The 24,649-nt window shown below is 39.7% G+C and overlaps 2 protein-coding genes and 1 long non-coding RNA gene across 4 annotated transcripts in view; 2 read left to right on the top strand and 1 right to left on the bottom strand.

The window, feature by feature from the left end:
* The first annotated feature begins 484 nt into the window (after positions 1-484).
* On the top strand, positions 485-6,072 carry nup50 (nucleoporin 50). 2 transcript variants are annotated; one of them, XM_015030647.1, is made up of 8 exons: positions 485-659; positions 2,213-2,286; positions 2,364-2,447; positions 2,532-2,721; positions 3,477-4,082; positions 4,199-4,280; positions 4,354-4,472; positions 5,292-6,072. In XM_015030647.1, the coding sequence occupies exons 2-8, from the start codon at positions 2,218-2,220 to the stop codon at positions 5,489-5,491; spliced, it is 1,350 nt and encodes a 449-aa protein (XP_014886133.1). In that variant the 5' UTR covers positions 485-659; positions 2,213-2,217; the 3' UTR covers positions 5,492-6,072. The 2 variants fall into 2 exon arrangements, with proteins under 2 accessions (XP_014886133.1, XP_014886132.1); XM_015030646.1 differs by having other exon boundaries at positions 2,208-2,286.
* Positions 6,073-8,550: 2,478 nt separating this feature from the next.
* The window catches only part of kiaa0930, a 21,882-nt gene continuing 5,783 nt past the window's right edge, over positions 8,551-24,649 (bottom strand). The window contains exons 2-11 of the mRNA XM_015030648.1: positions 23,704-24,274; positions 16,096-16,244; positions 13,277-13,381; positions 12,771-12,848; positions 12,595-12,696; positions 12,279-12,419; positions 11,839-12,027; positions 10,886-11,045; positions 10,617-10,772; positions 8,551-9,662 (exon numbers count right to left, since the gene is read on the bottom strand). Of these exons, the coding sequence (XP_014886134.1) occupies positions 9,622-9,662; positions 10,617-10,772; positions 10,886-11,045; positions 11,839-12,027; positions 12,279-12,419; positions 12,595-12,696; positions 12,771-12,848; positions 13,277-13,381; positions 16,096-16,244; positions 23,704-23,848 (1,266 nt within the window). The 5' untranslated portion in view covers positions 23,849-24,274 and the 3' untranslated portion in view covers positions 8,551-9,621. The remainder of the gene's footprint in view (positions 9,663-10,616; positions 10,773-10,885; positions 11,046-11,838; positions 12,028-12,278; positions 12,420-12,594; positions 12,697-12,770; positions 12,849-13,276; positions 13,382-16,095; positions 16,245-23,703; positions 24,275-24,649) is intronic.
* Positions 11,000-13,754, top strand: LOC106946378 (uncharacterized). The gene is made up of 2 exons (XR_001424754.1): positions 11,000-11,085; positions 13,536-13,754. It is a non-coding gene; the product is annotated as an uncharacterized LOC106946378 (long non-coding RNA).

Genomic DNA, 24,649 nt, shown 5'->3' with positions numbered 1-24,649 from the left:
TTCAGATTGTCCAAAACCGGGCAAATAAAAGCTTTTTTTTGCAACAAAAATTTCTTGAAGGTTTTTTTTTTTTTTTTTTTTTTTTACCAAAACAAGTCAGAGTGTAAGCTAAAGGATCAGAGGTTTTCTTAATGTTTTTTTTTTTTTAATAATACTTCTTTGAACATGGATCTCCAGAGATTCCACAGCTGCTCCAGAACAGAAGCTTCTTTAGCCTTTTTTAAGTCATGATGATGGCAGAAGAAATTTATCAACAAATTGAGTTGCCTTGAGTATCAAAACTAACAAAGTTGCTTTAATACAAAACAGAAAACTTATTATCAGTATTAAGTCTGGTCACTGGCAACAATAACGCCTTTCAACTGAAAGCATCTCGTTCTTTGATCCTAAATAAAATTTTTAGGGGCGACTGGAATTCAGCATAATAATTTCCTTTAGGTGTGGACTACAAATCCCAGAGTGAATGCCGCTTCTCTTATTGCGCATGCGGGAGAAGGTGGGCCGCGCGGACTCAGCCGCTGTGTGAAATGGCGGCTCTGATTTGAAACACACTGAGGCGATTCCAGTGAATTTAGGAGAGGTTTTAAAACGGTTTGCTTCACTTGGATCAGCCAGACAGTCGCTCAGAGGGAGAGATCGGAACTTGTCCCGTATTAAAGGTTTGTCTAACTTTAATAAAACTGGTTAAGACGGATATTAACGCTTTATACGTGGTTGTTAGCTGTTAGCTGCTAACAGGCCGCCCGGTGAGCCGTGGCTAGCCGGCTAGCTGGCTAGCTGAGCTAACACTGTACTCCGAGTCCAACAGCGGCATCATAACAGAGTCTGACGATGTAAAGTAATACAAGTTTAACAGCATACCTCATTAAAGTTGAACACTTTGGAAGTTGGAGTTTTGGTCCATGATTAATCCGCGACGAAAGCTAATAAATGAAGCTAATTAACTGTCAACTGCCATTAACGGCAGGTATTGCAGCCATTATTTGAACTTTAGTCATCTAGATTTTCCCAGGTCTTCGTAATTAATTCGTAGCTGTGTAAATATTTTATTTCCTGTTGCATATTGTGTTGATTCACAACATTGGTTGCTTTAAAATGTTCGATATAAACTCAGAGGAGGATGGAGTGGTCATAAATTAGACCCAGGTAAGATTAGCACTACTACAACAGATTTTCACTCAGTTAAGAGTAATAAGTACTCAGCAGTAATAAATACTATAACTAACTGATCAGGATCTCTGATTTAATATTTTAAATAACTCCTGATAAACACATAAATGTAAAGATATTAGCAAATTCTGATATTTTAAATACTAAAATGAAAACATTAATGGGAATTAATAACATAATTACAAAGCAACAAATAAACACTTTTCCAAATTATATTTTTTCAATATTATACCCATGAAATCAATACCTACAGAAGCTGATGCGTTTATATGTCAAAAAGACAGAAAATAACTAGAAAACAAAGTTTGTGCACAGACAAGAGGTCTCACTTTAACGTAAACTGTAGGTTTGTCTGATGCCAATTTGGTTAAACTAAACTGGTTCTTCATTCAGTGAAGTTACTCACAGTGAGTTGAACATCCAGAACTTTTACTCAGTAGAGATACTTTAAAATAAGTTTTTTTTTCCACAAAACATTATTGAAACATCTAGCAAAAAAATGTAACTAAAACTCACCAGATGTTCTGTTCTGTATTTGTTGAATTCATAGTGCTGATGAATATTGTACTTTTATTTTCTTGAAATGATCCATTTGCTCTCATCAGGTTACCTTGGCTTTGTGGCAGCAGCTAAAATTAACAGAATATTAATTTATATGATTAAAACACAATAAAATTAAACTGGCTTTACATTATTTCTCATCATTTCTATTTACAACATGTAAATTGATTCACTTTTTGAGTTAAAAATATCAGATTTAGGTGAAAATAAGGATTAATATTGTAGTTCAGCTCATTTTCTGCTCTATTATACATTATGAATCATCTGAGACTTGAAAGAAAACTGTGACTCGACTCACTGAAAGCAGGAAGTTTCTATAAAAGCCCACCTGGCTGTTGTTTAGTTAAACTATTAATTATTGAAGCTGCATTTTAATTCTAAAGCAGCCAATCAGAACCAGACTGAAGGTGAGGAAGACTATCAGAATGAGGAAGAGTTTGCTCCAGCTGATGACGATGACGCTGATGTTCTCCTAGAGCAGGTGTGATGGCGAAGAGGATCGCTGATAAGGAGCTGACAGACAGGAACTGGGACCAGGAGGAGGAGGGCGAGGAGGTGGGTTCATGACGCCATGTTGACGATTTGTACGTGAAGGCAACGTTACTAAGCTGTGATTGGCTGCTCTCCACCAGGCTGGGACATTTTCTGTTGCGAGTGAGGATGTGTTGAAGAACCGCGCCATAAAGAAGGCCAAACGCAGAAACACTGGAGGAGAGGTAGAACCACTTCCTGTTTCTCCCCGCTAGCAACTGCTAGCCGCTGCTAGTTGCTGATCTCACCAATTTCTGTTTGTGTTTCAGAGCGAAGGGGGAGGAGCTTTCAAAGGGTTTAAAGGCTTCTCCATGGCAGCGCCCTCCACCACGCCCTCCAGCAGCCTCACAGCGTTCTCCGGGTTCGGGGGTACCGGCAGCTTTAAAGGCTTCGGAGGCCTGAGCAACGGAACCGGCTCCACGCCTTTGTTTTCAGGATTCCCGTCTGCTGCAAAGGCCGGTGAGGAAAGCTGCTGTTACCGTAGCAACACTGAATGCCTTGTCTTTAATGCTGGCAGTTATTAGTGTTGATGCACTGAGAGTTTCAGATTATCATCATGTTGGCAAAAGTTGAACCTTCAGTTTTAGTCTTAAACTGGAGGAAAGATGAGTAAAAGTGTCTCCAGCTGTTAAACATTCAGTTGAACATCTGGATGAACTCTGCAGGTTTTTAATGTTTTAGATTTTTTATTTCATGTCAGGAAAAAGAAAAGATTCTATATTTTATTTTGGTGATTATTGTTACACTTTCAATAAGATAATAAATGTCTTTAGCCTGTTTATGTGTAAAATATGATCTAAATCACTCATTAATTTACTGAATCACAAAGAAAAATAATTTTATTTAGGAGATGAAACTGTTGTATAAACATGTTGGGAGCGTAGAAACAGACTTTTCTGCTTTTTATGTCTGATCTGCTGTTTAGAGTCTGAATCTTTATTTTCTTGTTTTTATTTGACTGGATGATCAGAGAAAATTGATCAGCTGTCAGAACCTCACCTGCAGAAACACAAACATTCAACCCAGAATGTTTAGAACACACACACACACACACACACACACACACACACACACACACACCTGCAGTAAATGCACCTTCATGAGGTCCAGGCTTCTCTGCTGCTCTGTGATGCAGTGTGATGAGGGGGAGGGGCTTGCTCACCCCCTCTCTCTCTCTTCCTGCTCCTTGTTCACCCGCCTCTCTCTCCTCTCAGGTGTGGCGTTCAATGGGCCATCCTCAGCCCAGCCCGGCGCTGACATCGCGGCCCAGCAGACCAATGGCTCCGCCCCCGGCCCTAGCCCCGCCCCCTGCAGCCGCAGCAGGGAGTACAGCCGGCAGCTGACGGCGCTCAACCAGTCGGTGCGCGACTGGATCAGCAAGCATGTGAACGACAACCCGCTATGCGACCTCAACCCCATATTCAGGGACTACGAGCGCCACCTGGCCAGCATCGAGCGGCAGTATGGCACCGGCGTTGAGGAGACGCAGCAGGGAGACGCCTCCACCCCCTCTCTTCCTGCTCCCTCTTTATCATCCTCCTCCTCCTCCTCTTCCTCAGTGGCTCTGTTCTCCTTCAGTAAAACCTCGACAGAGGATCCGGGTCAGAAACGCTCCGGCTCGGCGCCGCTCCCCGCCGGCGTCTCCTTTAACTTCGGGCAGAAGGTAGACGCACCCGCCTTGGGGTCCTTGACGTCCAAACCGTCCGTCCCCAGCTTCTCCTTCTCCTCCTCGTCCAATCAGAGCTCCCCATTTGGATCAGCTGGACCCTCGGCGGCACTGTCCTTCGGCGGGACCAAAACTTCAGATGCCCCGGCTGCAGGTCGCCAACGTTTTACTCTTTGTTCTGGAATATTCTGCATCAAATCAGATGTTGCTTCTGTTCTTCTTGTTTACTGGAAGAAATCTGAACTTTTCCTCTCTTTCCTTTCCTTCCAGACGACAAAGACGAAGAATCAGAGGAGCCTCCCAAACCAGAGGTCAAGGAGGTCAAAGAGGATGACGCCTTCTACTCCAAGAAGTACGTGTGGAAATTTTGGCAGCGGTGCTCAGTCATTTACAGAAATAACAGAGCGTTTCCTCGTTTCCATCAGGTGTAAGTTATTCTACAAGAAGGAGTCGGAGTTCAAAGAGAAAGGCGTGGGAACGCTGCACCTCAAACGCACCGCAGAGGGGAAGACCCAGATGATCGTCAGAGCCGACACCAACCTGGGTAAAACACCTCCAAATTCCCACACAATCAGCCAGTCAGTAAACGCGTCCCAGAGGAGGAAGTTTCATTTCAGTAAAACCAAGAACTGAGAACATTTCTGGCTCTTATTCTGGTTTTCTGACAAACTGAGTTTAGCGTTTTCATTAACTGACCAATAATCCCTGAAATTAGCAGAAATAAATGATATTTCACTTGTTGAATTTACTGAAATAATTGTATTTTGAATCATATTGCTGAGATGAACCTGCTTGTTTTATTGTTTCGGTCAAGTTTATAACAAACTGGGTGGAGAAAGGTGAATTATTCAGATCTGGCACCAGGTGGCGCTGCAGTTGGGAGATAAGAAACTTAAATAGATCCAGTTTTTTCTGAATGATTTTAGAGATTTTAACTCAGCTGTTGGATGGTTGGACATGTTTAATTTAAATATTTTTATTTCATCATCCTCCATGTTCTCAGCAGCTGAATCTTGTTTTCAGACCCTCAAAATAATAAATCCGTAAACTGTTCGACACACCTGATCAAAGTGGCTCATTAACGGGCTGCTGATCAGATGAGGCGAATGAAACTTCAACTTTTCAATCGGGCGTTGCAGGAGCCACCTCAAAGCTGTGGTCAAACGGCTCCACCTGCTGGACAAACACATGAACTGCAGTCAGTCTGATCTATTGAAGTAAAACTTTTAGTCCAAGTTGTTTTATCTCACCTTCAGTCGCTTTTAAAGCTTTAAATTGAAGATAAAAAGTTATTAATTGAGAGTTTTTATTCATCTGTGTATTTTCTAATAAAAGTTTCTGATTCTTTTTTTTTCCTGGTCAGGGAACATCCTGCTGAACATCCTGGTGCCATCCACCCTGCCTTGCTCGCGTGTCGGGAAGAACAACGTCATGGTGGTCTGCGTGCCGAACCCGCCCGTCGACGACAAGAACCCGAGCGTAGCCGTCCCCCTGCTGATCCGAGTGAAGACCGCCGAGGACGCCGACGAGCTCCACAAGACGCTGGAGGAGAAGAAAGGCTGAGGCGGAACCAAGCGGCGCCGCCTCAGCCTCCCTGACCCGACCCGGTCACGCTCACTCTGTTCCAACTCATCCTGCTACATCAGCTGTTCAGTCATCATGCTGTGAAATGTTTTTGTTTAAATCTGAAACGGGTCGTAGTGTGACTACATTCCCTCTGGGTCCACGCTGCCATCCCAGTTCTGTTCCGACTGGACGGATCGGGACCGGAGCGCGGATCCAAACGAGTTGGTTTGTTGGAGGAAATTGGGGAGGAGAGGGGGGTAAACTTCCAAACAAAGGGCCAGTCGATTTGGTTTTACAAATTAAACACCTGCAGTAATATTTGTTTTTATATATATTTTAAGGAGCGTTTAGAGTGAATCTGCTGAGTGAATGTTCTGGAAACTATTTATTGTGTCTGCAGGATTTTTACTCTGACAGAAACTCGAGTGAAACGGTGTGGGAGTGAATCAGAACACTTTTACTCTGTTGTCCTGTAAACATGAACTGTGGCTTTCCAAGTGTCCTTTGTTTGGCCTTCAGGATGAGACTCATTTGTAAAGAATAAAAGGAAACAAACGATCCTGGCCGCGTGGCTGTCATAACCTGGTTTTGTTTTCAAACTCATCTAAATTACAAGTTTGTTTACAAAGTAAGTAAAGCTCCAAATTTTATTTTAGCAGTTTTTGTTTTCTATTCCTCATAAGTCAACATGGCCTTTTCAAGCATTTTGATGTAATCAAACTGATCTGTCTGAACACATCAAAATGTATTCATGGCATAATGCTTACACCATCATTCCACAGTCTACATGGGTTGAATTCAGTTTGTGTTTATTCAATTTTAAATCCTCCAAAGTTCAAGTTCCAGTGCACTTTGTCCTTCCACTTAACTTTACCAATAATATGCTTGGTTCCACTTTACCAATAATATGCTTGGATATAGTGGCCTTTTCTGTGAGTTTTATTTGTTGCACTTAAAGTCACGAGTGTTACAACTGAGTAAAATGTAGAAAAAGCAGGAAGATGGCCATGTTTTTGTTGATGTAACTTATAGTTGAAGGGCGTCTCATTTCTTAGGGGAACATTTTAAACACTATACCCCCTCATTTAGCGAGGTACATAAAAATGCCACTATAAGCATTCATTTAATGTTTTAAAATGTGTTCCAGAATATTCTCCGTCTGGAGGTCAAACAGCCGCATCTCATCCCCTCCCCCTATTTTGGCAAATATTGGGACGACCCTCGCAGGGGGAGGGTAAGGCTGAAATGTTCCTAATTTTTTCACCAACACCGACAAGATGGCTGCGCAGTAAACAAAGACACTCACAAATGTAAGTATTTCTGCCAGGATTTGCATTCAAGGCTACACTTCAAATGTGTAGAGAAGCTAATAAGAGCGTCCTAGTTCTCACCATGACTCGCCCCGGTTTACATAAAAAATAAAAGTATGATAATAAATGTAACATAATAGCTCGTTTATCTTGAATGCCAAAAATTAAAGTGGTAATGTTCGACATAAACGGAGTTTATTAACCGTAGAGACGGGGCTGTAGTGTTTGTATGCAGCAGGTGCTGAGCTTAGGTTCGTTGTCACCGCGGAGGGGAGTTAAACGGAACGGGGAACGGAAGTGAGCACAACACCGGCTGTTAAACATTAGGGACCGTACAAATTACAACATCCGGTTAAGATGAAACAAAAGGCTACAGGTGTTTACAGAATAATCCATAAAATCAGTTCAGGAATTTATTAACCAGAATCATCAGTGTCCCGTTAATTTCAGCTCAATAGTTAAACTATAAAATTACGTGTTTGTTTAATTTTAAAGCGTTTTATGCTCGGATTACATTGCAGACGTTTCCTAAAGCTCATCCAACTCATCAGCTGAGTGTCTTCAGTTAAAAATGAGTTTGAATCATTATTTACGTTTCTTCCTTTTGAAGGAGAGTAAACGGATTTAGAATAATTAAGAACATTTTTGAGAAATGTTCACTTTCCATGTTATTTAATATGAATGAACTTCATGAAACTTCATAAACAAAAATAATTCCTATTTTTGTTTTAAACTAAAAATATGAATTTTTCTGCAATTCATAGTTTCATTTATTCTAATGTAACGATGCAGTCAGCTATTCTCTCCATCAATACTTGAAGTTTATTACATTAAAATCATCCTATTTTGGGACAACTATGTTCTAAGAAACCTATTTAGTTAGAAAACTAGATATGTCTTATGAGTCACATGAGATTTGTTGGAAAGTAAATTAAAAGCAGAGATAATTAGAGCCAAAAAAGACAAAATATGTTTTCTGCTAATGTGTATTTCAATAAATAAATAGAGGAAAATGTAGCGTTTGTAAAGTGAGCAACAGAAGAAGAAGACCGCCAACATGCACAATAACTGTGTACAAAAGCTGTGATGTACGAACACGTCAACAAAACATCTCAACAGCTTCCAAAAGGCGCTAAAAGCGTTTTACAGTGCAAACCGTGTCCTCAGTCATACGTCTCTGGATTAAAGCAGTCTTTGTTTCTGATCGGTGAGGATACATTCAGCTGGCGGCTCCACTAACTACATCATCAATAACACTGAAGAGACGAGCCATCGGGTCTCCTGGACCGAGGAAAAGCTTCACAACTTACACACAACACTGATGAAAAACAAACTTTGATCGATGAAAAGTACAGACAAATCTGATCAATAACAGCTGACGGGTGAGCTAACTGGTTACCTGATTAACAGGTAAATAAACCCATGAAGACAAAACATTTTTTTAGCACAGAAGCTGCTAAGTTTCCAGTGGACAGGTGAGAACAGCGTAAAGCTTCAGTGTGGCGGTTTGGAGGGGAAAATGTTCAAATAAGAACAAAGTGAAAAGAGAAGAAAGTTTCACAGAGATTTAAGGCTTCAGGAACACAAGGAGAAAATTGATTCACTTATTTTACATTTACAAACCGTTCAGTTCTGCAGTTTTCCCTTTAAAATCTGTTATTTTTCATTTAAATTCAAGTTTGGAACTGAAGTCAGTTGTGTAAAGTCAGAGACTGAGAATAAAAGCAAACATGTTTGTCATGTTGAAGTTAAAATATTTGCTTTTACTTAAACTTTTATTTAATTTTTTTTTTTTTTTTTTACAGTCGTCAGTTACGATTTTAGTTGCTTGAAATAAGTCCACATATATTTATTTAACTTCATTTAAAAAAAGCAAGTAAATGAAACTGGTTTCTTAGTAAATAAATAAAAATATGAAAAAATATCAGAATTATCTTTCACCAAGATTATTTTCAAAATAAAGTCAAATTAAGTACTCATGTTAAATTTTGAGGAAATTATCTGACCAAACTGTCAAAACAAGAATTTTGAAATAATGACATTAAATGAGTAATATTTTGCAAATTTAACTACAGTTAGTGTTTTATTCTAGAATTTTTATGTAAAAAAAAAAGAAAAAAAAGAAAAACCTGCTCATCAACTGCTTAGTAATACAAATGTGAACAAAAAAAAAAATTTTTCCTCAAAGTTATAATTTTACAAATCAAATTCCTTATTGAGAATTTATTCCCAATTTGACATTTTCATCTTTATTACAACTTTCATGAGATTAAAGAGTAAATGCAAAACATGTATTAGTTCTAACAGAGGATAAAGTTCGATTTTGACCCAGATGTTCTGTGTTTGTGGTGATAAAATCGTAGATCCCACATGATCGACCGTCAGCCGAACGCGGTGAAGGGATTAGAAAAGAGGAGCTGTGTGACTCGTCGCTCGGCAACAGACGACGGTCTTTAAAAGCACAACCTTCAGTCAAGGCGTCTCAGTGAGTAAAGCAGCAGATATTTACAAGAAAAAAAACAAACATTCATTTCCCTCTTCCTCCTGGTCAGAGTTCGGGCCAATGCCTGTTCACGCTGAGGTCACACGGTCCGTTTCCATGGAGACGACGTCAGCTCGGCAGGGCGTCGGACAGAAGAGGAGGCACTTCCTGAATGGCTGGTTTGTCTGAGGAGCGTCTCTGCACCTCCGTCGTCTCCTGAGTGAAGCTGGCGATTGACTGCAGGTCTCCGTCCGGCCACCAGGGGGCGCTGCTGTTTCAGTGGCCTGATGGTGGAGGCACTTTGTAAAGATGCTCTGAGGGGGAATCCAGCTCTGTTATGTCATCAGGATGGGCTTCTGCCTCACCTCCAGGATGTCTGCCACACAAACACAAAGAGCAGAGCTGGAAACGTCTCAGCTTTCAGGAAACAAGTCCAGCTTTTAGAGCCGAACACGGTTCTGTTGATCAGAGGGTGAATTTTTGTAGCAGAAATACTTAGATTTGTTGATTCCTCCCCCCAACCATTTTATAACATCTTACAAGTCAGTGAATATCAGAAACAATTAGTTTTATTGAATGTTTAACAATCTGAAGTTAAATGAATATTTCAATGACAGCCTAAGTAATTTAATTACTTTTTAGCCATTTTATTTTGAGGCACATGAAAAAAAAACAAACATATTCTCCTTAAAAGGTAAAAAAGGAAGAAAAATAAAATATATATACATCCACATATCCACAAATGTATACATAGAGTAGAGACAAGAAATTGATCCATTCAATTCATGTTTTATATAATAATACGGTATTTAGACATAAAAATGCATCCAGCTTGAGAAGGATTGGGGAGAGTTTTGTGGTTGCCACTGTAATTTCATATGTAGTAATTTGAATTATGTACAAATATGTTTTTTCATTATGCATTTCTTGTTAAACTCTGATGCCACTCATAACGTCACGACTAAATCAATATTTAAATTATTATACATACTGATGAATTATAAAATATACTCTGTGTGCTATTCAATTATGAATAAATTATATTTAATCATTTTATTAAGGCATTAAATACGATAATCTATTAGACTATCATGTAAATATCTGTTACAGAATAGAGTCGTACCATGAATAAAACATTTCTGTAGTGAAATCCAATTAAGTTATCTTAGAAACTGAATTAGGTTCATTCCAAACAGAGTGAAATATCTGAAGCTAAGAGTTTCACTTTTTAGACTGAAATAAGTTTTTATTTGAATTAGAGAAGCTGATGTGTTTCTCCTGCTGTGGCAGCTCTCCGCCTGCAGGTGGCAGTGTGCTGCAGCGCTCTGACCTGTGGTGATGCGGTGCAGCGGCAGCGTGACGTAGGTCAGGTGTGAGTAGAGCAGGAAGTAATCCTCGGCCCGGTTCAGCTTGAGCCAGGAGCCGACCAGCGAGCGGCCAGTTCCAGACAGCGAGCGCGAGCGAAGGTTGGTGGCCCCGTGAATATCTGAGGAGACGGTCAGTGATGTCACAGTGCAAACGCTCTATAACCACTAACCCAGAACCAGAGCTGAAATCTGGCTGAATAAATCATCAGGAAATAAAAACCGGTGAGTTCACCTTCGTCCTCCTCCTCCCTGAAGAACTCCTCGCTGTCGTTGGCGGAGTGAGACTTCTTCATCTCTGCAATCCTGTTTCTGGGAACTTTTCTCCTCAGCGACGGAGAGAAGAAGGACGGACGGTTCCTTTCCGGGGTCGGAGGCGTGCTGAACGACGTCACCTGACAACAACAGCCACGTTTACCATAGGAAGCCGATGAGGTCATACAAACAAACAGCAGAAATGCAAGAAAATTAAACTGAAACCAACATTATTTCAGTTGATTATTTGAACAATTAATCGATCAACTGGATAAAAAAAAAAATTGGCACATTTTCATTTGATTACTTCAGATTATTATATACCAATATAAAATAGAAACATCTTAGGATTCATTTTTATTTATTTTATCTAAAGAAAATACACATTGTATTGCCTAAAATGTGGTAAAGCATTCGTTTATTGATCATTTGAAGGTAAAAATACTTTTAACATCAACATGAGAAAAGCTCAGCTTTTCTGCTGCACTTATCAATACAGTTCAGAGCTGATCTGTTGATTATTTGTTGCAGAATTTGAACAGGGTGGAGATAAAACATATTTATAGACAAATAAATGCAAAATGTTTATGTTTTTGTACAGTTTTGGCTCAATTACTGCTTTGTCTGTGGCCCAAATTATGTTCTTTTGTCTGTATATTTTAGGAAATGTTTAATCGATAACTAAATTAGTTGGTGATTATTTCAATGATCGATTAACCATTGATTATTTTGTTTGTAATTAAGAGAAAAAGATTATCTTCCTTTTGAGCTCAGGCTGTAAACCAGACATGATTTTAAGCATCAGATTGTAGAATAATACATAATTCATTCGCCTGCATTCATTATGGATGGTGACCTGGTTTCATCATAAAGTTTCTTGTTGCTCTACTGGACTTTCTCTCTGCGGCGCCACCAGCTGGTTTTTAGCCTCACCCTCTCGTGCATCGGCGACACCTGGTCCTCCTCCGTGTTGCACGGAGACGTGTCGCCTGTCGGCACCCGGCTGACGGCCATCTCAGCGTGACCTTTGCCCTGTGGCCCCTTCATCCTCACAAACTCCATGTTGTTGTATTTGTAGAAGCCAAAGGACATCCGCTGGGCCATCTTAGCAGCGACGCTCACCTGCAACAACCATACACACATAAACACACTGCGCAGGACTGCAACTGAGTTTATTGTACTGGAATTAAATATTTAAAGGAGACCTATTATGCAAAACTTACATTTTGCAAGTTTTGTACTTCCATTTGCATATGGACCTAACCTAAGCCTGTTCAAGGAAGCTTAATAGGTCACCTTTAACATGACACTTAGCATGAAGCAGCTGCAGCTACATGCAGGTTTTAGCGGAGTGTTTGGGTTCTGGTTCTGACCCGGTTGTCGTAAACCTTCCTGAGCGCCTCGTAGCGGATGGATCCCTGGAAGATGACGCCCTGGAAGGTGTTGCTCTTATCGCTCGCCACCAGCTCCACACACACCATCTCGCCCTCGCCCACAGTCATATCTCTGAACACCTACACAGGCGGAGAGCAGAGCTAAATCAGAACATCAAAATAATGGATCTCTGACTCCTCCAGCGAAAAAGGTTGTTAAATAAGGAGCTCAGTGCTAAATAGAGTGAAAAGGTCAGAGGTGACGCTTCAATACAGCAGCAACTATCTGGTTTTAGGATCAGAGAGGCGTCTCTACCTCTTCAAAGTTGTCGATCATGAAGAAGATGTTGGGGTAGCTCATCTTGGACTCCTCTCCTTTGATGTCCATGGCGTGTTTACTGGGAGATGCAAAAACTTCCTGGAGGAGAAAGTTGGAAAAGATGAGAGAAACAAAGTCGAGGTAACTTCCTGGTGGCGGCGCCGATTTCCTACCTGACATTTCTTCTTGTGGATGTGGATGTCTCCGGCGTCTGAGCGCGTGCAGACGGCACACGTCACCACGTAATCCAGCTGGGGGAAAATGGAGAACTCAGGTTAGTTCATCCATCGGTGTAGGAACGGGGAGACAGTCATAATACTGCTCATCCATTTTGTTTGCTAAGAGCTACAACATTATCTCTACTGCAGGTTGAGTGCTGATGATCATGGTTTGATTTGTTCATTCCTGCAGCTTTTTTAATAGGGATAAAAATCACTCCAAAAGCTGTTTAAAACATACAAACTTCAGCTCTGATGTTTGAAACATCAGAGCTGGATAAAAATTAGCAAACAAAACCATCTCAGCAAATATGACCTTTAATTTGAATAAAAATGGTTTAAAAAGCCAAAAACCAGGAGACAGGAAACTGAAGACAGACTTCCACTCTGAGCTCAAAGATAAACGCTGATGTGGTCGTCTCTTTGTGTCGCCCTATTTGGTGAGAATTCAGCAGATTTACCTTCTGCAGGATCAGATTCAGGTAGACGCTCTCCTCCCAGTCGATGTCTGGGTCACCGAGACCCGGAAGCTTCTTGGAGTCCCTCCTGTAGACCTCCACCTCCACCTAAAAACACAAAACGTAGTAATCAGATGCTCCTTGTAGTAGAATCTGATAACTCTGTAGGATTAAAGAGTATTTAATGTTTATTTGCTTCTAATCCTTCCTTTCGCTCCCCAGGTGTGAGACGTTTCATGCTTTTGTTTTTCCTTCCTGTCAGATGCTCTTCATGGAGATCCCAAGTCTCCAAATGCCAGGAATCGTATCACTCACAGACCTTTTAGAGAGCCAGAATGGTCGCCATGACAACGCCCGTTTGTATGTGCAGAGCTGATGGGATGAAAAAGCTTCATGGAGGAAACAAGACAACTAGTTGATTATAAAGTCTTTGTGTTCTTGTTGGTGAAAAAAAACGTTAAAAATGTTGATTTTTGACCGACTGAAGTTCATGTTTCCTAAACGGAAGTGAGGAGAGGCGCCGATCTTCATTTAGTATTTGGATGTCAAATACTAAGATCATCCCAGAAACTCTTCATGCGACCTTCATGGAAGGTTTGACTCTTTTACTAAATTTTTTAAAGACCAGATTAAACATAAAACTCTTCGAAAGAAGCAGCAAAAACATTAAAACAAGAAAATTAAAATGAACAAAACAATTTTTAATGAAACCTAAGACTGAACCAGATGTACTGTTGAAACAAAAGTCATATTTATACCAGAACAATAAAAAAACAACCTCCAACAGGACAGGAACATGACAATTTATATATTTAATATGATTAAATTTATATATTAAAATATATTGAATTTATATATTAAAGGAAGAATAGATATTCTCAAAAGAAGTGGACCAAAAAAACGAGGATCTCGCGCTACTTATGCAAAAGTTTGATTTGCAAAATAATATTTAAGGCCCTCTAAGATCATTTCTGTACAATAATATAGTGATTTAGATTCAAATGTCATTTGAAATACAAAATATAAAAGCTGTCTTGACTACTATACCCTGATTAAATGATGATTTGATCAGTTTTGTAGACAAAAACCAAATGGTAAAGAATGCTGATAATTTGTTTCAGCACAATCGGCTGTTCCAAGTTAAAGATTGGCAAGAACTCCGACTTGTTTTCCTCTGCTGGTAAAACTGATGAGACAAATTAAAATGAGGATGATGAAAGCAGGATGCAGTGAGGCATGGCGGCTTCATACGCAGAGGAGGAGGCTGATGAACCTGAAAATGCTGGAGCAGCAAGAGGATTCAAATGGGAAAGTTTTAATTTACGGTTAAGGTTAATGATTAGGGTAACGACTGGAAAAACCAGATCATGTGGTTGGAGGATTTCCTGTTAGACGTGTTTGTGATCTGTCTCGGAATCTAACCAAGACAGAAACACCAGGGCAGAGCTCTCCCTTTCAGGTATTTCTACCGGTTGGTTCAGGAGAACCGTCACGTTTAAATCTCTCAGCGCGTAAAGAAAGCAGCGGGTGAATCCAGAGGAAAAGTTCTGGAGGTTCGGCCCGGTTTTAAAGCCGTGGCGCTGCTGCGTTAGCAGTCAGTAGTTCCTCTGTCTGAAGAGGAGGAAAAGTGTTACGCTGAGCTGGACTCTAAGGCAGTAACCATGGCAACCGGAGACGGAGGGGCACGTGGGACAAACTACAAAAGGCAGACAGAGTCTGCGCTCTCTAAATGTAATTATAAAAAGAGAAAAAGGACAAAGCTTTCACAGACACTCAGAGTTGGGAGTGATGTTAAATATTAATATGTTGGAAATAAACAATAATTTACATGTTGAAACACAGAAACTAAAAGAGCCTCCAAAATGAAAAGGAATTAATATTTAAATGAATTGTGACTGATATTCCAGTCCTTCATTAGTTTGTGTATTTAGATGTTTTGTTGAAGTCATATACAACGGTAAATTGTTGAGATAAAAGCTGATTAAATTAAGAATAAAATATTTAATCTCACTTTGCTCATTCGTTCAGCATTTCTCCGTCCTTGGAGTCTCATCTCTGCTGCTGCAGAGAATCCGCCTACAGGTCAGGAGATTCTGGTTTTCTGTTTTGGGAAACGATTCCACTAAGATCTGCAGTGCAGGCTGGACGAAGCCTCCCTGATCAGAGAACCAGTGGCTGCTGCCGTGCCCTTCGCCTCAATCCGTGTTATTACATCTGGCCTTTGTGAGGTCTGACCTGCGGACGGAAACGATGGCCACTGATGGCCTGAAATGGCAAATATAGATTCAATCTGCTGCTGAATGAAAACCCAGACTATTTTCTGCTGTGGTGATTAGATTCAGTCAAAGGCAGGAGAGTGATGCAGAAAATATGACGGAAGTCAAGATGTAAATACTCAATAATAACTCATAACCTGAAAGAAAAGATTTAAATGCCTCAATAAATGGAAGGAGCATGCATTTATACTTTTATATATTATGTATTTTCATCTAAAAAGAAACTAAAGTGAAGCATAGTTTTTGGACAAAAAGTGTATAATAGTGTATAACTTTATCAGGTTTTATGTTCCTGTTTCTACAAGCTTCACAAAGAGGAAGTGCAGATTTTTATTCCTCCTGCTGGAATCATGAGAGCTGATTAAACATTTCATATTCAGTTAATTAAAAATTGAAATTATGTCCTTGAATTAATACCGTTTTTGCTTTCTAACAACCACTGAATATATCCAACAGCACTCAGACGTTTTCTGTCCTGGACATCATCAGGAAAAGGAAACTGATAAAAACACCTGCAGAAATCTGGAATGTCGGATTATTTTTCACCTTTTTGGCCTCGCCGTTGTCTGCGCCGACATAGGCTGGCTTCCTGCGGACGTAGAACAGCATGTCGTCCTGCCGCGGCGCCCACTTCTCCATGAAGTAGGTGGAGAACATCCAGGTCCAGAAAACGATGCGGTCATCTTTAAAACAGCCTGGAGACACAAAATGGACGTCATGAGGGCAAAGATGGACGGCTAGCACAAAACGGAAGGTTTTATCACCTAAAAGAGTCATTTTATCCCCCAGGAGAGTTTTTTTTTTTTTTTTAATATCTAAGCCATTATTATTCACCTACAGCTCAGTTACAATAAAAGCACCCGCTGATGCTTTTATTTTGAAAAACAGCTCATCAATAGACGTAAGGTTAAAGGCGTCGGAGACAACAGCCATGTTTTGTGTTTCAGATGATGACCATCTGCCCTTCATCGCCACAGGATGCTCATCACCTTTCAGAGGCCAGAGGCACCCGTCTGGTTACCCGGCAACAGTTGCTAGGAGGCAGGGGGTTGATAAGATGTTAAAGGTGCTTATCACTAACCTTGATCAGAGACACAAATTTGTACTTTTATTAAAGAAAATATGACTGGCTGGGGATAAAAGGGGAAAATAATCTGATTTTCTTCACAGCGAAAGCTTTGAGTTATTTCAATCAATACAAACAAATTTAAAGGAGAAGTTTTATTGGAAATGAAACTTGTTAAAATTAAACAACACATTCAGTAAAAAATGTACAGAGTGGATAGAAAACAGGATCTTCTACCATAAAATTATGAAACAGTTTATTTAAACAACTGGTTTTATAAATTAAAAATACAGAGTTTGAAGTTTTTCCAACATATTTGAGATAAGTTTTCTCTTTGTTAAGTAACAATGGTCTCATCTTGTTTGTGTGACTTTAGTCATTTTAAGTTGACATAAACTTGGACGTGTCTCTAAGAATCCTCTTCCCCCCTGCTCACAAACGTCGCTCAACCAGACAGCTATTTGTAATCCATAGTGGGAGCCCAGAAAATGTTTGGGAACCACTGGTTTAAACCGACTGTTGTCTCCTCACAGTGCCTGGAAAACCTCTAGAGGGCGCCACCATGATCGGATGTCTGATTAGGACTCTTGCTGCTCCAGAGAAGCAGTGAAGACGATCCAGATCTCATGACCACAGATGAAATTTTGCCGTTATTCCCAGAAGCATAATCTGGATTACGATGTCTGCATATTTACTGATCCAATCCGTAATCAAAGCTTCTCATTGTGAAAACTGAACCAATCAAACCCAGATCTAATCACAGCAGAGCTCTGGTTTTTAATTTGAAATCAAACAGTAAAATGATGAGTAAAGCCTAACAGCAGCACGTCGGGATTAAGCTCATTGTCTCTGTTCTGCTCAGAAGATCCTGTGATTTACTTAAAGCCAAGGGGAGCCAGGATTTCACCCAACAACCCCTCAGAGGCTGAACTAATGAAAAACAAATGAAGGATTTCACAGTTACTGGGGGAAATGGGATGAATTTATAAAAACAGAAAGTAAATAATTGATTTTATCCAATGTGAAGCTCCAGTCGGTCAGCAGAGGATCCGTCAAAGCTGTCCACACTTTAAAAACAAACACCAGATGACCTCTGACCTCCATTCAGCCACACTTGGCAAGAAGACATGCTTGGGTCACCAAGTGCTGCTGCTGAACCAAACAGGAAGAACCAGGGGATCAGGAAGGCGGTGCCGTGGCAACCACAGGAAGTCATTAACTCAAGGTCACAACGTTAGTCCAGATCTCATGAAGCTCAAACCCGTTTTACTTTGGTTCTCCAGTCAGGTTGGAACAGAAGTTTGGAATTGAAAGTAAAGTTGGACCAGAGATGTGATCAAGGTTTGGTTTTCATCTGAGCGCCGCTATTCTTACGGCTCCACCGCCGAGAAGTCCTGATCTATTTATAGCTGCTGATCCCGCTTTAAAAATACATCAGCTGTGATGAAACCAGGCACAGCGTCACACGGCCGGGAAAGTGATCTGAATCCTCCAAAAACTGCGGGGTCATATGGTCACGAATAAAATCTAGTTTTTCATACCAGATCTGATTTTAATTCATTTTTTTCCCTCTCGCTTACTTTTCTGAGAAATAAATTACAAGTGACAGAAAGTGGCTTTTATTTCAATCACGACTTCTGAGAGTTGGGTGACTAATATATTTGTTTAATTACAGGCATGTAATCATAATATTAGCAGGAACAAAGCCACAATTTTACTAGAAGGACATTTTTAAATTATGAGTAAAACACTTGAATGAAATTTGCTCAGTTTGAGATTCTTTCCTTGAAACTCAGTCATTTAAAACTCCTGCTACTGATAATTTGATTCATGTGTTAAGAGTTTAAATATTTCCTTATCTGTAAAACCGATGCAAAAGTCTAGCTTCACAAGATGCTCAATATGCCTCATTTTATTAGTTTTTTTTTTCATGTTGGGGTTCTCATAAAATTAATTCAGTCTTCTAATATGATGACTTCATTCTGGTAATATTAATACTTTATTCTTGCATTATTCAGACTGAAACCAAAGAGAGCAGTGAAAAAAAATCCAGATCTTCCAAAATTTCAACTAATTGATAAAATCAATTTATCGCTCAGTCCTGCTGACCAGTAGAGCCCCAGCACTTCCTGGTTACTGGAACCAGTTATTGAACCATTAGTCTCCCATATTGTCTCTGGAGACGAGGAAAGTCGGAGTGTGCATCACTTGACCTCCCTGACTAATGTGTGTGACCTGTTTGTCATGTGACAGACCCTCAGGGTTCATCTTGTGCTCTCCTTTTGTTTCTGATGACATGCTGCCGTTTCCAAAGCAGATCACAGTTCCTCTCTGCAGGAACATTTATATCGTGTCTCCAAATCAGTCCGTCTGTTTGGCTCAAACATGCTATTCGAGTCGAGTGTTTTCCTGCTGCTGCTGCTGTTCGTTTGTGTGATGTGACCTAGAAACTTGATGGCGGACGCCCTGGTTCTTAAAAACCGGCAAGAGGAAACGCGAGGCAAGGCAGAGCTGAAGGTTTCTGATTAGTCTTCAAGGTTTTCCTGAAACATTTCCCGATTCCTGCAGCTGAATCGCAGCAAAACCAGATGAAAGGAGCTGAGAAACAGCTGCAGGTTTTCCTGTTTAACAGTTTTAATGGAGCTCAGACATTTGTTGCAATCGGTTTTGAAGTCGTTCTAGACCTGACCAGACAATCGACTTCCTGCTGAGGTCAAACCTGCCCCAACGTGAACCAGGTGTGTCACAGAAAACATTAACATTTCTGCAGAAGCTCAGTCAGTCTGACTCTCTGCACCTGGTTAAATATTCAGCAGGATTTATTATTCGAGTCGCAGAGCGATCAGCTATTTTTACTGCACAGAAGCAGACGAGCGAGCGTCTGATGTGATTTATTCCCTCCATCAGGGAACAACAAGCTGATGTCAGTATTTATATGTGAGGGTTTATAAAAAGCCCAACCATTGACGGGCAGCTCTACGTTTCTGCTTCAGGTTTCAACCAGTTGAAGGTGGTTGAAATGTGAGAAAATGCCAGAAAATAAAATGTGTTGTGAAAACATTAACAGTGGAAACTTTACTGATATATAAAACCAGTAAAGTTAGCCTAATAACCCAACAGTGCCTCCTCTTTACCTTCTTGTTCTGGTAATCAGATCCAGCATCACCAACCTGAGTCCACAGGCAGCTTTAACTAAATATTGATTATATATCTGAGACTTCTTGATCAGTTATTGATTCTTTACTATTAAACATGGAAACTTAGAAAATACAGATGTAGAAAAAGTCTAACTTTTCAACATTTTATCACATTAAAAGCCTCAAACTTTAGGGTTTTAAATCAACATTGAGAAATGTTGAAGTGCATCACTGCACTGATTGAAAAATATTTAAAACAGAAGGTGACCAATCAGAGTCCTGAATACAAACTAAGGAATGTTGGTGATTTAATGGTTGGAGATTTTATGTTCTCTAAGACGCTAAACATGGAAACTAAAGAGTAAACTTATTACTGCCTATGAAAATGATAGTTGTGACTGTGTTGCCATTGTGTGATGTGAGTGAAGGCCTGAGTCACTGTTGGTAATTTGCTTTAAGAGTGCTGAGTCAGCAGCCTGCAGAGGAGCATCCAAGGACATGAGAACACACCAGCTGCTCACTTCCTCAAGTACTAAAGTTCTGCTTTTAAGGCTCAGATCTGCTTCAACTACAATACTTTAACTAGCCCACTCTACATTCACTCCCCTATGAATTATAACTCCACTTTCTAGCCAGAATGGAGCCTAAATAAATGGATTTACTTCTGGTCTAGTCAAACCTTTTCCAGCCCAGGAAATTAAATGATTTGTTTTCCACCTTCGGTGAGACAACTGTTTTTATTTTAGTAGGTTTTAGGGATGGATGGAGGCATCTGGTCTTCATGATGTGACTTGGCTTGAGACAAAACAAACATCTTGATTTGGGAAGCATTTCATTGTTTTTGTTTTTTCAAATCAGGTTATGATGGATTAAAGTGAAACCAAAATGAACACAGGTTGTTTCTTAATATTTTACATTAAAACTAACAATAACAGCCAAGAGAAATTAAACTGGCTTCAATGATTGGTCGCAATCGTCTGGTTTCCTCTGGTGGGTGGAGCTTAAAGCGCTTAGTTACAGCACAGCAGAGAGGGTCGGGTTATTATTACAATAATACAAATTACCACACTGCAATGTGTTAAGGATGTTGTGCTCCATTATAATATTTAAACATTTATCAGTAAAAGCACTGAATGCCCGTTTGTAAAAATAGAAATTATTCAAACAGCCTTTCAAACAAACACTTTACTCTTGAACTATGCTGGCTCATTTACTGAAAATGATTGATTAAACACAGCTGAGGCTTTTAATGTTTGGGTTTCTTTTAAACTCCCATTTCTGCAAAAAAATATACATTTGGAAAATTCTGACCTTAGACTTTTTAACTGCACAGTTTGCTTACATTTTACTTTCAGAGAAAGAAAAAAAAAACAACTAATTTTTACATCTACGGTTTGTGGTGGAGCAAAAATGGCAGCTTGTTCAAAAATTCTCAACATTTTGTAAAAGTTAAAATAGTGCTGGGTGTTTTTGGGACAGCAAAGAAACGAGCTCATGAATTTATGGAGGGACTCAGCAACTGGAAGTGTTTTTCCTGCAGCAGCGGCGTGACGAGCGCGGCGCGGCGAGCTGTGATGAAGTCATTGCTTTTCAAACAGAGCTCTATTGATTTATGCATCACAGCAAACGAACAGCACCGACTGTCTGCTTCAGGGCCGATAAAACAGGGCAGAAACACCCAACAAACTGCACAGCCGTCACTTCTCTATCAGCTGAGGAATGTTTGTGCGAATTCAGGATGATTGGATCAATTCAGAGTCTAACAGGACAGTCTGGCTGCTGCAAACAGCTTCCACTAGCATGAAAAGACATACTGAGACTTTACACACATGTTCTTCATGAAGGTGGCCAATAATTAAAGCAGCAGATAAAAAGGTTTTTGTTAGAAAATACAGATTTTAAATTACAATCCTGACTTTTAATGATGTTATTTTATTACTTCTCATAAAGCAAGTATGCAGAAAATCAACAAAAACAGAAATCTGTTGGATTGATTTAACCAAATCTTATTTTGTCAAATTAGTTTTATTCTATCGTTTTTGGAACTGAATTGAAACCCAGAGTCTGATTATTCCAAAATTAACAGAATTTGTTGTTAATAGTAATTTCTCCTGTTGCTGCTGTTTGAACTGATTGATTCTTCAGAAATGTGGCCTTTGACCACATTTCTTTCAGCTTCTTCAGTTTGTGTGACATTTCCCTAAAAAAACCTTAATTTAGAGGAAGCGAAAACTTCCTCTAAATGTTACAGTTACCTGGCAAAGTTTTCCATTTATTTGTCATAACTTTAACCGTTACATTTGCCTCTTTCAATTATTAGATCATTAATTAACACACAAACAGAAAGATAAATAATTTAAACTGTGTTCATGTGTCATGAATCGCCCAGAGGCTTTTTCTTAAACTGTTAATGCTACTATAAATCGTAATGTATGTATTTAGAAACTCATTTTGGCTGAAAGCTTAACTTTAGTTTGTTAAAATAAATCTGGAGGCTTTTTTTTTTTTTTTAAAATATGCTCTTTAAGAGAAAACTAAAACATTAGAAAACTAATAGTTAAAATGTTATTGAATAAACATCTGGTATAGTAATAACTGCCTTATTTCATTGTTCTCTGTGTTTAGTCCTCTAATCAAATTATGACACTGATCCCTGAGGTTTATTTGCAATATGGTTGCCAATACTGCAGAGCTAATTTCTGCCATTTCGCTCACAGAAACATCTCTTTATATCTTTCTGCGTTGCTGCTAATGACTCTATAAAATAAACTCATTCTGAAACATAAAAATAAAGTAAAAGTTTTACTTTTCCCACAATTACTACTTTACTTCACTATAGTTTTTTTTTCCAAAGTTGGGCAAAGTTTAAATTTGTAAAGCTTCCTCTTTTACCAAGGATCTGAAAACTAGCAGAGCAGAAGAACTCCAGCTACAAAACAAACAGGAACAAACCACAAGATTTTCCATCCAGAACAGTTGAAAGCAGTTATGTTGAATTTAAGTAGACACAGCATATGTATGTCTGATCAGTGGATTTTGTTGAATTCAAACAGTGAACTTTCAGTTGAACATTAATATATTTTGCTTTTCAAGTTTGGATACATGAAGATTTTAAGGAAGGATCCATTTTCAAATTTGTTTTAGTTGAGTGCAAACTGAGAAGTAAAAAACTCCCAACAAAATTAGCAGATGAGAAAATACCGTAGAGTTTTAATTTATGTAAAAACACATGAAAGCTTCCTCTCACGCTAAATAAAAGCTGCTAACATTGTATTCAGCTTCATTAGTAAAGCAACTTAACATTTTATGGCATAATATGCAAAAAACATGAATCTTTACATCACTTAAAGTTCTCTTTCTTTGGGAAACTTTCAGTTGTTCTAGGTGCCTCCATCTTGTTACCAGCTGAGATAAACTCTGGCCTGTTTTCATTCTGTTCAATGTAAGAAATTCAATATTTGTGCTTTGATAAAAAAAAAAATCACTTAATTCTGAACTGTTATTTTATCAAATTAACAAGTCACACCTCTGTTGGTGGTCTGGTACATGTTTTAAGCTGTCCTACTCAGTTTTACTGGCATTTTTAAAGCAGCCTTACTTTACAATATCTTGTTTTGTATACTTTACCTTTCATTTGCCAGTCACTTTGCTGCACGTACAGAATATCCACACTGAGGGACAATAAGAGGATATCCTCACTTTTACAATAAAATGGGGCCCATAGTTGAAGTCTCTTAAAAACATTGGTACAGCCCTGCATACAGTCTGAAGCGCAGAAAGTTGGAAACAAAGCTGGACAAAGATAAATGGAACAACAAATAGTGGCACAAATAGAAGGCTTACGTGGACTCTGATTCCAGAAATAAATCAGGATAAATCGGATATAAAGTGGCAGACAGGCAGCCATCAGCTCCCGCAAACAGCGTCAGGTCCACGGAGGATCAGACTCACCGAGTCCGCTGATCTCCTGTCGGCTGTTGAGTCTGTTCCTCTCGTCGGCGATGGCCTTCAGCATCTGCTGCAGGGAGCCGTCCAGCTCTCCGTTCTCCTCCTCCGCGGGCCCGACAGCCTTACACAAACCGGGGAAGGACGCCATCTCCGAGCTGGGATCATGACAGTCCGGGCTAAAAGCAGCCCACGGTACCGGTTCACGGCAGCTAACTAACGGCTACAAGGAGGACCAGAAAAAGGGGAACACCGGGATATCCCCCGGTTCTCCTTCAAACTTACTCCGGATTAGATTGTATTCTTGGCGCCAAGAGGCCGCTGGAGGTCAGAACCGGTGCGCTGTGCTGCGGTGACCAAGAACAACAGTAGACAGGTCGGTGTGCTGAGGGAGATCCTGCTACTTCTGTTGTTCAGATCAGCTGGAAACACCCCTCGCACTTCCGGTAACATGAAGGCCTTAAAGAGACAGGACAGCTAAAAGGCGCAGAAACGCAAACTGAACCAAGAGCACGCAGAGGTGTCGCAGACGATTCTGTTACTCCTTAAATCCAGGGACACTGAAGGTTGGGTCCGCCTGAATAAAATAAAAATAAAGAAACGAACTTGTATAAAATCCCTGAACGACTAAATTGTGCAGCTTAATTAATAAATAATAAATGCTAAAGAGGAAAAATGTTAGTTATTTAAGAAAAATGTAGATTGGGTGGAAAAAACAGAAAAGCAAATATAATTTTTCATTTAAGACTTTTCAAAATCAAACTTCTGTGACAAAAAAGTGCTTAAAAACACAAAAAACAAATTAAAATGCAATGTATTAGAATTTAGAGACAAATTGATTAAAGTTCTTTAGGCAAACTGTTACGAGAGAGAAATAGTATATTTTTTTAAGTGCCCGTGTCTTATAGTCCAGTGTTTTTCAACCACTGTTCCGCGGCACACTAGTGTGCCG

Source organism: Poecilia latipinna, unplaced genomic scaffold (assembly GCF_001443285.1).
Source record: "Poecilia latipinna isolate Pla-1442-1.1 unplaced genomic scaffold, P_latipinna-1.0 Scaffold188, whole genome shotgun sequence".
NCBI lineage: Eukaryota > Metazoa > Chordata > Actinopteri > Cyprinodontiformes > Poeciliidae > Poecilia > Poecilia latipinna.
This window is presented reverse-complemented; position numbering and strand designations above follow the sequence as displayed.

Excerpts from the sequence above, each read along its gene's own strand:
- nup50 (XM_015030647.1), top strand. The coding sequence starts at position 2,218 with ATGGCGAAGAGGATCGCTGATAAGGAGCTGACAGACAGGAACTGGGAC. Across the intron at positions 2,448-2,531 it reads GCAGAAACACTGGAGGAGAG|AGCGAAGGGGGAGGAGCTTT; the intron begins GTAGAACCACTT and ends TTTGTGTTTCAG. Across the intron at positions 4,083-4,198 it reads TTCAGATGCCCCGGCTGCAG|ACGACAAAGACGAAGAATCA; the intron begins GTCGCCAACGTT and ends CTTTCCTTCCAG.